This window comes from Giraffa tippelskirchi, chromosome 10, assembly GCF_054371585.1.
Source record: "Giraffa tippelskirchi isolate mGirTip1 chromosome 10, T2T-mGirTip1v1.2.pri, whole genome shotgun sequence".
NCBI classification, from domain to species: domain Eukaryota; kingdom Metazoa; phylum Chordata; class Mammalia; order Artiodactyla; family Giraffidae; genus Giraffa; species Giraffa tippelskirchi.
This window is the reverse complement of record NC_137284.1, coordinates 91,256,312-91,271,903: the sequence shown is the minus strand read 5'-3', so window position 1 is coordinate 91,271,903 and position 15,592 is coordinate 91,256,312. Positions and strand designations below refer to the sequence as shown.

General features: G+C 39.6%; 1 protein-coding gene across 2 annotated transcripts in view; it reads left to right on the top strand.

The window, feature by feature from the left end:
- RELN (reelin) overlaps nucleotides 1-15,592 on the top strand; it is a 555,021-nt gene that overhangs the window by 62,244 nt on the left and 477,185 nt on the right. For both annotated transcript variants that reach the window (XM_081535825.1, XM_081535826.1), the window contains exon 2: nucleotides 7,093-7,203. In XM_081535825.1, coding sequence (XP_081391951.1) covers nucleotides 7,093-7,203 — 111 coding nt within the window. The remainder of the gene's footprint in view (nucleotides 1-7,092; nucleotides 7,204-15,592) is intronic.

Sequence of the window (15,592 nt, the reverse complement as noted above, 5' to 3'; positions counted from 1 at the left end):
TGGCTGTCTGAGGAGGCCTTACAGATAGCTGGGAAGAGAAGAGAAGCGAAAAGCAAAGGAGAAAAGGAAAGATATTCCCATCTGAATGCAGAGTTCCAAAGAATAGCAAGGAGAGATGAGAAAGCCTTCCTCAGCAATCAATGCAAAGAAATAGAGGAAAACAACATATTGGGAAAGACTGGAGATCTCTTCAAAAAATTAGAGATACCAAAGGAACATTTCATGCAAAGATAGGCTCGATAAAGGACAGAAATGGTATGGACCTAACAGAAGCAGAAGATATTAAGAAGAGGTGGCAAGAATACACAGAAGAACTGTACAAAAAAGATCTTCATGACCCAGATAATCACGATGGTGTGATCACTCACCTAGAGCCAGACATCCTGGAATGTGAAGTCAAGTGAGCCTTGGAAAGCATCACTACGAACAAAGCTAGTGGAGGTGATGGAATTCCAGTTGAGCTATTTCAAATCCTGAAAGATGATGCTGTGAAAGTGCTGCACTCAATATGCCAGCAAATTTGGAAAACTCAGCAGTGGCCACAGGACTGGAAAAAGTCAGTTTTCATTCCAATCCCAAAGAATGGCAATGCCAAAGAATGCTCAAACTACCACACAATTGCACTCATCTCACATGCTAGTAAAGTAATGCTCAAAATTCTCCAAGCCAGGCTTCAGCAATACCTGAGCCATGAACCGTGAACTTCCAGATGTTCAAGCTGGTTTTAGAAAAGGCAGAGGAACCAGAGATCAAATTGCCAACATCCGCTGGATCATCGAAAAAGCAAGAGAGTTCCAGAAAAACATCTATTCCTGCTTTATTGACTATGCCAAAGCCTTTGATTGTATGGATCACAATAAACTGTGGAAAATTCTGAAAGAGATGGGAATACCACACCATCTGACCTGTCTCTTGAGAAACCTGTATGCAAGTCAGGAAGCAACAGTTGGAACTGGACATGGAACAACAGACTGGTTCCAAATAGGAAAAGGAGTACATCAAGGCTGTATATTGTCACCCTGCTTATTTAACTTATATGCAGAGTACATCATGAGAAACGCTGGGCTGAAAGAAACACAAGCTGGAATCAAGATTGCTGGGAGAAATATCAATAACCTCAGATACACAGATGACACCACCCTTATGGCAGAAAGTGAAGAAGAACTAAAGAGCCTCTTGATGAAAGTGAAAGAGGAGAGTGAAAAAGTTGGCTTAAAGCTCAACGTTCAGAAAACTAAGATCATGGCATCTGGTCCCATCACTTCATGGGAAATAGATGGGGAAACAGTGGAAACAGTGTCAGACTTTATTTTTTTGGCCTCCAAAATCACTGCTGATGGTGATTGCAGCCATGAAATTAAAAGACACTTACTCCTTGGAAGGAATTTTATGGCCAACCTAGATAGCATATTTAAAAGCAGAGACATTACTTTGCCAACAAAAGTCCATCTAGTCAAGGCTATGGTTTTTCCAGTGGTCATGTATGGATGTGAGAGTTGGATGGTGAAGAAAGCTGAGCGCCGCAGAATTGATGCTTTTGAACTGTGGTGTTGGAGAAGACTCTTGAGAGTCCCTTGGATTGCAAGGAGATCCAATCAATCCATCCTAAAGGAGATCAATCCTGAATGTTCATTGGAAGGACTGATGTTGAAGCTGAAACTCCAATACTTTGGCCACCTCATGCGAAGAGTTGACTCATTGGAAAAGACCCTAATGCTGGGTGGGATTTGGGTCAGGAGGAGAAGGGGACAACAGAGGATGAGATGGTTGGATGGCATCACCGACTCGATGGACATGGGTTTGGGTAGGCTCTGGGAATTGGTGATGGACAGGGAGGCCTAGCGTGCTGCAATTCATGGGGTGGCAAAGAGTCGGACACGACTGAGCGACTGAACTGAACTGACTGATGATGCCGTAAGATTAAAAGAATTGCATGGTTGAATTTAACAAGCATCTGTTGAGCTCTTCCTCTGGGCCAGGCTCTGTGGAAGGTAGAATATGTCAAGTATTCCATGTTACTAGACTCCTCTCATTGGGGTCAGTGAGAGGAGAGAGGGAGCTTTCCCTAGGAGGTCAGAAGAGACTTCATGAGAGAGAGATCATTTGAGCCTGTCCCTGTGGAATGGATAGAATTTCAGCAAAAGGAAACCAGGAAAGTAACTCTTGGTGAAGATACCCTTTAAAGAAAGGCAAGGAAACAGGTTAGTTAAGAACATGTCCTAGTTGAAGTGAATCAAAGGGTATTTGCAGCTAAAATGGGTAAAATTGACTTGAGAGACTGATTATGGCCACAACATGAAGGACTTGGAAATCGCACTAAATATAAGATTTTAATCTGTGCATGATAGGGAGCTAGAGATGTTTGTTGAACAAGGGAATTATGTGATCTGATAAGACACATATGCTTTCCTATTATAGGTAATAATATACTTGCTTTATTTCTTCCCTAAAATGTACTGGTAGGTTCAAAATTCTACTTGCAGTCCATATTATTTATATCACTTTTTTTTATTTTATAGTTAAAGTGGCTAGTTCTCCATGCAACAATTTCTAATGAAAATATTAAAATATAAAAAAACTTGACTCGAAGGAAAAAACATCTTCTGGAAAAGAATTTTATAAATTTACCATGAACATTTGTAAAACCATGAAAATAAGTAGATCATAAGGTAGACTGAATTGTTTCAATGTGTTTACCTATTTAAGCCATTAAGTTATTATCAGATGATTTTTATATAAACCATTGACCCTTCAGTATCTGGAGAAAGAGAGTCCCAGGCAGAGAGGAAAGAGCTGGTACAAAGGCTTGATATATGTGATTACAGCAAGGAGGCTAGTATACCTGGAGTGGGGTGATCAGAAGGTGATGAGAACAGAGAGGGAACAGTGACAGATCACATAGGACCTTGTAGGCCACTGTAAAGACATTGACTGAGAGCGCTGGAGAGTTCTAAGCAGTGGAGTGATGTGACTGGATGTCTTAAAAGAATTCCTCTGACTCTTATGCTGGGAAGATACTATAGCGAAGGATAGAACCAGGAAGACCGGAGTAATGTCTAATGCAACAATGGGAGAGATGATGATAGCTCAGAACAGTGTGGTAAGTGGTCAGATTCTGGATATGATCTGAAGGCAGAACCAACATGATTTACTGGTGGACTGCATTCAGAGTATGGGAGAAGGTGGTTCCAAAATTAGAGAGTTTTGGCCTAAGCAGCAGGAACAATGGTGCTGCCATCAGCAGAGTTGAGGAAGGCTGCAGGAGAAGCAGTTTTGGGGCGTGGGGTGGGTTTTCGGTTTTGGTCATGCTGAAGTTGAGATGTCTCACAGACCTCTGAGTGGGAGTATTGAGTAGAAGTGTTAAGCAGTGTGTGTGTGTGTGTGTGTGTGTGTGTGTGTGTGTGTGTGTGTGTACAGAGAGAGAATGTATAAAGAGGTTTGGACTGGAGATAGAAATTTGAGAGTAGTCAGCTTATGGATGGTATGTAAAGCCAAGAGTCTCTAACAGTAGTGTTTTTCTTATGATTTTTTTTTCTAGGTCACTTAATGTTTAGAAATGATGTCTTGCATACTTAGCAAGGAAGGGGGCAGCAGAGGATGAGATGGTTAGGAAACATCACTGACTCAATGGACATAAATTTGAGCAAACTCCAGGAGATAGTGGAGGAGACGGGAGCCTGGCATGGTGCAATCTGTGAGGTCACAAAGAGTTGGACATGCCTTAGCTGAACAACAACAACTCACATATTTAAGCCCACCTATGCATGACATTACCAAATAATAAATGTTCACATCATTTCTAGAAATAGAACCAAGTAGAGATAAAAGCTTACTCAGTCTGAGCATAGCAAATTAATGATACTGGAAATTAAGTACAGTTCCCAAGAATCTAAGTAAAGAAAAGGACTGATCTGACGTTGGCTTCTTGTGTGGTGTGTGGAAGAATTAAGATCAGAATTTGCTTCGTCCTCAGGTCTAAAGAGGCATTGGGTGGTGGTTAAGAGGGAAGATCTGGCAAGGATTAACGATCTGGATGGACATCTGAGGGGCAAAATAGACTGTGGCCATGCTTGGTAACCACGAGTCACAGACCACCTAGACAGCTTCCTTGAGGCACGTCTCTAAGGGACTGAAACTTCCCCAGATGTATACACGCCATCAATAAACTGAATTTATCAGTTGTCACAGAAGGCATGGCAGGGCTTATGTTTTGCCGGGAGGAACATAGCTGTTTGAGGCCAGAACTGAATAATTGAGAGCAGTAGAAGAAAGATTGAGAGCTGCCGTGCATGGTTCTTTTCTGTCTTAGCCACTTCTCTGAGAGTGTTTAGCTTCTGTTCTAAGTTAACATGAATAGATGCTTGAAGAATATCTTTTGGAAAGGAAGATAAATTAATAACAAGCTAGGGATGTTCATTTATCTTGGGCCCACGTGCAGTCGCGTTTCAGACTTGAGTGAACTGTGGTCACAAATGAAGTAGTGGGTGGGAAGGGTACATGGAGAACACTAGCAGGCAGCAGGACTCAGATGCGGGCAGTCCAGTGATTGGGCACACCCAGGCATCTAGCGAGGGAGATGCCAGGAGGTCTGTACAGGAGCCCAGTTCTCAGGAAGGGAAGAGCAAAGCAGGGCTTTCAGGTCTAAAAAAGGGCAGGGAAAAGTAACTCACTTTTATTGATTCATTACTATATGCATGATAGTGTGTTAAGGATCTAGATACATTGATAGGTAATTAACATTTGCCTTTATTTTTTACAGTAGACCTGATAGTATTATCATTCCCTTTTTGTATATGGATATTCTATGAGTTTTAATATCTATATGATATTCTATGAGTCTATGAGTTTGAGCAAACTCCGGGAGATAGTGAAGGACAGGGAAGCCTGGTGTGCTGCAGTCCCTGGAGTTGCAAAGAGTCAGACATGACTTAATGACTGAACAGCAACAGTCAATGACTCACCGCAGGATCACACATGGGGCAAAGGTAGAGACAGGGTAAGACTCAAATTTAGTTTTGCATCAATCCCCAAACCATAAGCCCTTACATTTTTCAGAATCTTGGGAATAGGAACCAGAATAGAAGCATAAGGAAATGCAGAGAAATCCACAGTGGCTGTGCTTGTGCATTAACACCAGATAGGGGCCCTCTTGCACCTGGAGGGGAGGGGAGCGGATTGCGAGGCAGTAGGTAAGAGCAGGGTCCCGTGAATCCACAGTGAGGCTCTGCAGGCTGTGAAGGATGACCTGAGACAACAGCATTTGAGTCCTGTGATTAGTATAGGCAACTTAACAGGAAGTGAGTTAATTCTAAACCTCCTAGATGGGAGGGGGACATTTAAGAACTTTTTATCTTACCAAACTGAAGGATGAGGGCATCAATAGAACCAGTTGTGGGAATCTGGGGTAAGCAAAACAGATGGCTGACAACTAAGCTGTGATTCTATAAATGAGGAAATTTAGACTCTGAGAGGCAAAGTGGTTTTGCTGAAGAACAGGTAGCAGCATATGAGAGCCCAGGACCCAGATCTCATCCCATATCTGGCCTAGGTTTTAACCAACATGCCATGGGGGATACCTCCTGGCTGCCTTTGGCCTTCTTCCTTTCTAGTCAACAGTGATATTGACTCCTATAGCTTTCATTTTGCTTTTGAAATACTCCTAATGCTTGTGAATAATGTGGGAGAGAGGTTACTGAACAAAAGTTTGGCCACGGCCAGTTTGTGACTGTGGGATCTGGTTGGGCAGGGGGTTGGGGGCAGAGAGGCAGAGAAAAAAAATGGGAGAGAAGCCAGATAAACCATCAAAAAGTTTAGATGTTATCAGATGGTCCTGGGCAAGGTTCCTCATTGCTCCATGCCACAGATTCTTTACTTGTATCCTGGGAATAGTAACAGTACCCCTTCTACAGAGATGTTTTAATAATGAAATGAGATAATGCATATAAACTACTTATCTCAGTGCCCCACTGAATGGTTTTCATGTGGTTTACATGCCAGCACTCAAATCTGACTGAAGAATGTTGTGATGATTTACTTCAACATCCAGTGCCATTTTGGGGGTAGTATGTTGTCAGGCTCTTCTGTTGATACGTGTGTTTTATGTATGTTTTATGATATGGAAGTTTCAAACCATTCTGCTGTACTCACTGGATTTCCTGGAGTTTAATTTAAACATTCTCATCACAGTTAATGTGACTCTGGTCATTCTCCTTACTGCCAGCAAGCGTGATTTCAGTCTTAAACTGTGCACTGCCATAATAATAATACCTTTTCTTGGCTGTTTCCTACAAATGACTTCATCTTGGTATAATAAAGGCAATGCAGGAGAAAAAATTATTTTCAAGGAGGAAATTATGACCAACTTTTAGGGTGGTGAGCAAGATACAATTTTAAGAAGCTAAACCTAACTAGTGTACAGATACAGTTAATTTGACCCTTTTTTCCTCAGGAACATCATGATTTTCTGGTTGTGAAACTATTTGGACTCCTTTGTAGACTTTGTTCTAAAACTTAAAGCATGCAGTAGTCTTCTTTCCTTGTTCTCAAAAGGAAAAGGGCTGACTGTCTTCATGCAAATTAGCCTGCTTTTGTTAAAGACTTTAGGGAACTCATCTATGAAACACAGACTAACAATAAGAAGTGCAGCACAACTTACTGTTCTGCTTTCAGCTGATGTAAGATTGTTTCCCACAGTATGGAATATTTAAAAGAATAAGAGTGTTTCATCACAATGCCAGAACTCAAGCAATGCCTTTGACTGCCTTCAGGGGTGGTGGTGGAGGTGGGAAACTGACTATTCAGTACTACATTATTTTCTGATGATTTTGCACATAGCTAGGGAAAGTGTAAATGAATGCAGAAAGGTGGGGCTGATGTGCTAAATTTAGGACCAGCGATTATAGACATTGGAGTTCTGAATTTCTTTTTGCTCCTATGTAATTTCTGATATCAAGGAAATACTAAGTAGGGATAGTATAAAAATAATTTGTTAATAATGAGTAAAGACTGTTTTGACAGTGTCTAACACTTCAGAAATGTATCTCATTATTCTGACTGTATTAATTGAGGTTTCTTTTTTCCTCTGTGTTTCAGTGACAATTTCAACAAGCACCTTCTTTGACGGCTTGCTGGTGACTGGACTGTACACATCTACCAGTGTTCAGGCTTCACAGAGCATTGGAGGGTCTAATGCATTTGGGTTTGGTAAGCTATATTTTACACAGTTATAGGTCTTATTTTTGAAATATCTAAAAGTATTTGACATTTATTATTTCAGAGAAGATAATCTGAAGTGATTTTTGTATGTTTGCTTAAAGTTAAGTGAGTTGAAGTAAGTCATGTAAATATGCAACCAACCATGAGTTTGGTGTGATGGTCATTCTATTCCTCTCTCCGTGTATTGCTGCTATTACACTTGATCCTGTGGGATTTGAGTAGATTCCTGTGTTCTGTCATTTAGGTTGATGGGACTGGAATTCATTCTGATGCCCATGCATTTATTCAGTAACCTGTTTTTATAAACAGTTCTTAAAATCTTGGAGTAGGTGAAACGTGTCATATTGTTTGGCAAGTAAGCATCACACACAGTGAAAGATAGCAATAACTGTTGAAATTATTGCATTCTGTGAGTATTCATAAAATAATGTGATTTAATATTTAAAATACTTATATGGAGTCTTTGTCCTTAACCCAGAGACCTGGAAGTTTACTTAAGTGGAGGCAGAAGGCTATGTGATGGTCACTGATCACGGAGGATTCTAGATTTGGAAATCTGTAGTTTACCCATAGCTTGATAAACATGCCAATCTGGAATTCAGTAGACCCTTTACAGCATCAAAAATGCAAAGTTACTGTATCAATTTATGTAAGACATGAAATCTCTGATCCTACTCTGAGATTAGAAAACTGTACAAGATTTCCTCCATTAATATGAGAAAGAATTTCTTTATTGAAGGCAGCCATGTGTTCAATGTTTTATTTTTCCTAGGGTACTTACTAAATAAATAAATTTTACCTACTTTTGATATATGAAGGAGCATCCCCTCTATGTTGAGTCCCAGCAGAGCTCTGCCCAGATGCATTACTGCTTGATGTCAGAGCAATAACGTTGAGGCTACAGTGGTACCCTGCTGACCCAAGATGAGATTCATAGCCTCAGGGTAAAGACACCAAGAAGTCATTTAATCATCTTGTTAAAATTATCTGACATTGAGAATTTGCCCTATTTTAAAAAGATCCCAGATAAGTTTTTATAATCTGTTGGTTACTACTTTTAAGGTCTCATCCTTCAGAAACAATAAAATTCTCTTAAGTCTAAAATTTCCACTATTTTATTCCCACCCTTACTGGGCTCTGTAGAAGTGAGAGGTCAGTTATAATCATATATATATAATATGTATACATAAATATATGCCATACTATGTGTTATGTTATGTAGGATTTTCAAGTAGGGTTACCAGATTTAACAAATAAAAATTTACAGGATACTGGCTAAATTTAAATTTTAGATAAAAACAGTTTTAGGATAAGTATGCAGTATTTGGGATAAGATGTCCTGGGTTCTGCCTTAATCCAATTGAATCAGAACCTCTGAGAACAGTGCTTGGCATTGGCTCCCAGGTGATTTTACTGTTTATCCATGGTTGAGAACCATTATACTGGATCAGTCCGGGGTCCACACCTTCAGCATCCCTGGGAACTTGTAACTAGAGAGTTCCTGACCTTACTCCAGATTCAGTGAATCAGATACTGTGGGCAGTGAGACAGTGTTCAGTTTTTTAATAAGCACTTGAGGTGATTTTGATACCTACTAAATTTTGAGAACCGTTCGTCTACATTAATTAAATGGGAGAGACATTATTTAAATGGCCATATAAATATGTAATAGTAAATCTTGCTAGGGGCTAGCTAGGAAATGTACTGAGTGCTGGGAAAGGGTGTGACAGAGAAAAGAAATCTAAACTGGAGTAAAATGGCATATAGTTAGGAAAAGCTTTCCCGGGGAAGTCATACTGAGCTGAGATGTGAAGAATGAGAGGAAATTAGCTCCCTGTGGAAGGTGGGGCACAGCACACCTGAAGGAGAGAACAGTAGATGCAAAGGCCTCAGGGTGGGAAGAGGCTGGCTGTGTTCTAGGAATGAAAAGAAAACCTTGCAGTGACTGGCCTGGAACCAAGAGGGAAAGAGATAAGGCTGGATAGGAGACCAGGGCCAGAGCATTCAGGAGCAGAGGGTACTTTGAGGGTGTCAGCTGAGGAGTGACTTGAACAGACTTTCATTTTAAAGGGACCACTCTCGTCAGCATGGAGAACAAACTGTCAGGTCCAGGATTGGATGCAGAGAAACTGTTCTATGGTTAAAGGTCTGATGTGACAGGGCATGGAAGGAGTCCAGGTGCACTGACATCGGCCAAGCCTGGACCGGAAGGAGCATATGCGGGAGAGGGGGTGTGGGTGGGGTAAGAGTGTGCACCATGCAGTCAGGCAGACCTGCTCACAGATCCGTACCCCAGCCTTCATTAGTCATGTGCCTCAGCCACGTTGCTTACTAAGCTTAATTTCCTCATCTATGAAATGCTGATGACAGTGGCACCTGCTTCATAAGGTGTTGAGCAGTCTCAAGGATGAAAGGAGGTGATAAAGCCCTCACCACATGGAAAATATTTAGTAAAACTTGTTGTTCAGTCACTCAGTCATGTCCAACTCTTTGCGACCCCATGGATTGCAGCATGCCAGGCTTCCCTGTCCTTCACCATCGAAGTAAAACTAGGTATCCCCAAATTATAAATCTCGATACCTGAAGCAGCTGCTGTTCTCATTCCAGGACTTTTATGTACTTCCTTTGGCTGGACCAGGGTGGAGTGGGGTGGGGAGGAAGCACACACACAGAGAAACAGTTCTCAGGTGGAATTAACCTGAGGATTATAGCTCAAGATGATTTGAGAGAACTTGGCTGAATGAAGTAACCATCATTTGCCAAGATGGAGGCTTGAAATGAGAAGAATCATTAAGTATCATTTATAAGTATATTGTAAATATATATTGAAAGAATATATACAATGCATGTATCATATGCCTCATTTTAGCTAGTAAGCCAAATGAAAAACTAAGAATTGAAAACTATTAGAAATGGTTTAAAGACACCTTGGCCTTAAGATATTTCCATGGTGACTTTGAAAGTTTGCAAAAAGGCAGTTTCACTTGAATTAGAATGTATTTTGGTTTAGTTAAGTGGCATGTAGTCTTCCCATGACCTCCAGCCCTAAGATATAGAGGCTGAAGAGACTTCTGAACTTGAAGTCCATTGATGGTAGTTTGACCTCCATAATCAAATGCTCAGGTCTTCCACTGGTCACTTGGCATTTTTATAGGACATGACTTTTATGTGGATGGATGGGCAATTGAGATATTTTTTTAAGTTCCAGTAATATCCAAATAATTTTTTGTGTGTTTATGGGATAATGGTAAGTTACCTTAAAAACAAAATTTAATAAAATAACTTGAATATTATTAAACAGTTAATCTTTATAAATAATATAATAGAAAACAGAAGATTAAATGTCTTTTTAGATAAATGATCATTTTGGAAACAAAAGCACGTTAAATTTTTGGTATTTAAGTGTAATATAGTCTTTACAATTTAAATTGAATGGAAAAGATTTGAGTAGGGTACAGATAAGAAAATAAAAGAACAGTCTTATAGAAGATAAAATGTAACAGAATTGCTGCTTTTTGATAGTCTTGTATCTATAGGAATCAGACTGAAATGATGTGGCAGTCTTTGATCTAGAACAAAAGAATTATTGAATACATAATCTATCATTAGGCTCTGACTTAAGGTGGCTCAGTCGGTAAAGAAACCACCTGCAGTGCAGGAGACCCAGGTTTGATCCCTGGGTTGGGAAGATCTGGAGAAGGAAATGGCAACCCACTCCAGTATTCTTGCCTAGAGAATTCCATGGACAGTGACTAACACTTTTAACTGATGAAGTTTTAAGCAAATATGACTTATTTGCATGTTTCCAATGTATAATGAAATTAGTGTGTGACAAGCTTAGCTGGTAAAGAACCCGCTTGCCAGTACATAGACTGAGTGAGCACATGTGTGCATAAGTGGAAAAAAAATTCCAGAAGTACTTTTCTAGGCCCAACTATATGTTTTACTTTGCCTGGCTTATCACATCTAGTTAAATGTGTGTGTATGCATGTGTGTGCTCAGTCGTGTCCAACTCTTTGTGACCTCATGGATTACAGCCCACCAGGCTCCTCTGTCCATGGGATTTTCCAGGCAGGGATGTTAGAGCTAGTTGCCATTTCCTTCTCCAGGGGATCTTCCTGATCCAGGGATCGAACCTGCGTCTCCTGCATTAGCAAGTGGAGTCTTTACCACTGAGCCACATGAGAAACCATTTTTTCCACTTATAGTTAATTTTAATTGTACTGATTACACTAAAGTTATAGTCATTCTCTTTTGAATATAATATGTGTATATGACCAGCCAAAATAAGGCCGTAATTACTCTTAAAATATTGTTGTATAAATGTAATCCCACTAGCACAACTGCATATGCTTTTATGCAAAACCAGAATTCTTTAAAATATATGTCTCACTGACCAAAAATAGACAAATGCCTAATAGCCAGAAATACATGAAAACAATAGCTACACAAAAGCTGACTGTATGCCAGTAATGTGTGATTTGAAATACCTCATTTTGCTTGTCAATATAAGAAAACATGCTGCCCTAGGGAGGACTGATGCTTAATTATGGATATCTCTTTGTGTATCCCGGAAAAAAATGCTTCCCTCTTGTCTTTGGCACTGAATTCCAGCTCAATCATGTAAATCTTCAAGGCTCATTGTGGTTGCTCAATGAAAGGCTATTTGAATATCCTTTCATACAAAATTGTTCCTTGTCCAGACACTGAAATTCATTTTACTCAATATTTAGTATTCTGGCTCTACAAGCATATTGCTTAGTTTTTGGTGTCTGGCTTTCTAAAACCTGAGAATCAGGTTGCAGTTCTGATGAGTAGCAGCCACGCTTCAAATTGTTAGACCCTGCATAAATTAAACTTTTGTTAGATCCTGCATAAATTGCTTTGTAATTCCTACATAATTTTGCTCAGCTAATATATCAGCCATCTTAGCAGTTTTTCACTTAAGCTTTTATAATTTCCTATGCTTTTAATTTATTTTTCGGTAAGACCCATTCTAGAATGACAAGATTTGATGAAATATAAGTTTGGGGGGAAAATGTAGTGATCAGATCCAAGATGTGTTCTTGGATTCAGTCAATCATATCATATTTTAATAGAGATTAAGCAAGTACCATAAAAATGTAATATTTTCAGTGTTATCTTTAAAGCATGGTATTAGAACTTTAGAACTTAATGATTTTATTCCCAGAGTGATATGGCACTCTAGATGAATAGGGATAGATTTAGAAAACAAAGTAAATATTTTAAGACTTCAAGTTTTAGTAAATCTTATATTAGTCACTACTTAATAAAAATGTGTACTTTACCAGTAGATGTAGATTGTATCTTTCATTTCCAGAACACAAGTTTTTGTTACTGCTTTGTTTCATTGTTGCTAAGAATAAAAATATAGGGTCTGTTTGAGCTAATTTTTGGTTATCTTTCCCATAAAAACTAAGTAGAACTTTTTGCAAATGTAGTAATTATCACCAAGACACCTGCATCCCTGGACATTAGCTACAGTTCAGTTTTGGATGTCATATCTGTGTGAGTTTGAGACACACACATGTTATGAATACATGCAAATATTTAGGCTATAATATCTGTAAAGAAGGGGCAGCCACTAACAGCTTCATTACATAGTGTCCTATATATTGTGGTATTTGTTTACTAGCTGTAGTCACATTTAACTAACTCAGATGATCTTGTTAAATTTATTTTTTCTGTGTCTTTACAAAGAAATATTTTGTAATTTACTTAAGAAATTTTAAACACATTGAGGGATTGGAAGCGTGACTTTTTTGGGGGTATGGTAAATGAGCTATAATATAATTGACAAGAAGACTTTAGTTTAATTAAACAAATTACTGTAGTCCTGGTGGCTCAGTCTGTAAAGAATCCACCTGCAATGCAGAAGACATGGGTTTGATTCCTGGGTCGGGAAGATCTCCTGGAGAAGGAAATGGAGACCCACTCCAGTATTCTTGCCTCTGGGAAATCCCATGGACAAAGGAGCCTGGTGGTTTATAATCCATGGGGTCACAAGAGCAGTATGTGACTTAACAGCTAAACCACCACCACCACCACCACTGTAGTAAATGGTACAAGGAACATAGTTGACAAGAGATGAATTTTCCATTCATCTTTCCTCTTTATGGGATATTAGCCTAAGTTTGTTCTTTATTCATCCTATTAGGGTATGCCAGCATTACCTTCATTAAGAAATACTATTATGTGGTTCGCATTTGACATATGACAAAGAATTTAGGGTTATTTCCCAATTCATAAATCACTACAGTGATTACTTACAAGAGTAATGGGCATGATGAATATAACTGTTGAATTAATCAGTTGACAAATTGCTAGAGAAAATGTTGAGGAGCGTGAGATTTGGGTCAAGTGGAAGAGTTAGTGGAGAAAGGCAGCTCAGTGCAGGGGTCATGATATGACCTCTGGAGTTAGGCAGCTCTGGCTCCATGCCTGGCTCTGCTTCTTGCTGCCCTGGACCGTGTACTTTCCTCTCCTGAACTTCAGTGTCTGCTTTTGTAAATTGAGGTTGATAGGCAAGGCCGGTTCACAAAGTTGTTATGTGTGTTAAGTGAGATTATCCATTCAACTGCCATGTATTGTGTATATGCTCAAAATAGGTATTTAAAAAATAATCAGAAATTCTTTCTTTAAAATAGGAAACAGAATGAGAAGACAGTTCAAGTGGCAGAAGATTGAAAGAGGGAGGTTGACTTTAATTTGAAGTGGGAATGAACCCAATTTCTTACCCACAGAACTTAGATCTGAGATGTACCTTGGGTGGAGCCTGCCTCAGCCCCTGCCCTCATGTAAGGAGGCAGGGCTTAGGAAGGGAAAGTGGTGGCTCTGAATGAGAGAGTGTGGGTATAAAGACTAAAACCAGGTGTTCTGACATCATACCCAGTCTCAGATACTTTTTAAAAAATGTAATTCACGTACTATAAATTTACCATTTGAAGTTTACTTTTCAATGATTTCTAGTATATTCACAAGGTTGTGCAAATAATACCTATATCTAATGCCAGAATATTTTATCATCTGCAAAGGAAATCCCATCCCCATTAGCACTCACTCACCATTCTTTCCTCCCCTCTGTCCCTGACAACCACTAGTCTACTTTCTGTCTCTCTGTTGTTGTTTGTTGTTATTCAGTTGCTAAAGTGTGTCTGATTTTTTATGAACCCATGGATTGCAGCATGCCAGCCTTCCCTCTCCATCACGACCTCCCCAAGTTTGCTCAAACTTCTGTCCATTGAGTCGGTGATGCCATCCAATCATTGCATCCTCTGTCACCCCCTTCTCCTCTTGCCCTCAGTCTTTCCCAGCATCAGGGTCTTTTCAGTGAGTCAGCTCTTCTCATCAGGTGACCAAAGGATTGGAGCTTCAGCTACAGCATTAGTCCTTCTAGTGAATATTCAGAGTTGATTTCATTTAGGATTGACTGGTTTGATCTACTTGCAGTCCAAAGGACTCTTCAAGAGTCTTCTCTAGTACCACAATTCAAAAGCATCAATTCTTCGGTGCTCAGCCTTCTGTCCCTATAGAAGTGCCTATTTTAAACATTTCAAGTAGACATTTCAAGTATGATATATGGCTTTGTATCTGGCTTCTTTAACTTAGCTTGATATTTTCAAGGTTCATTTATGTTGTAGCATGTATCAGTGCTTCATTCGTTTTTCTAAGTCATAATTCGGTTGTATGGATATACCACATTTTTATAGTGATAGGTTGTTTCCATATTCTTGAAAGGAGTTAGGGCTGTGCAAATTGGAAACATTTAAGGAGGGTGTAAAGCAAAAGACCACCAAATTCCTTAAGTAATTCATCAGGAGCTGTAAAAGCTCTGAAGATGCAAATTGCTCAGTTTTTTCTATGGTTCAGACCTGAAAATGGTTGGAAATCAAGATGAGTGACTCCTTTGCCTTTCTTCATGTCATTCTAGGGAAATAGGTTACTGTGGCATTGTTTTTACCCTATCACTTTGGCCTCAGATTAAACCATGGGGTACTCAAGCCAGACTGTTGCTGCTGTTGTTGTTGTTCAGTTGCTAAGTTGTGTCTGACTATTTGTGACTCCATGGACTTCAGCATGCTAGACTTTCCTGTCCTTCACTATCTCCTGGAATTTGCTGAAATTCATGTCTATTGAGTCAGTGATGCTAGCTAACCATCTCATCTTCTGCCACCCGCTTCTCCTTTTGTCCTCAATCTTTCCCAGCATCAGAGTCTTTTCCAGTGAATCGGCTTTTTGCATCAAGTGGCCAAAGTATTGGAGCTTCAACTTCAGTATCAGTCCTTTCAGTGAATATTCAGGACTGATTTTCTTTAGGATTGACTGGTTTGATGTCCTTCCAGTCTGAGGGACTCTC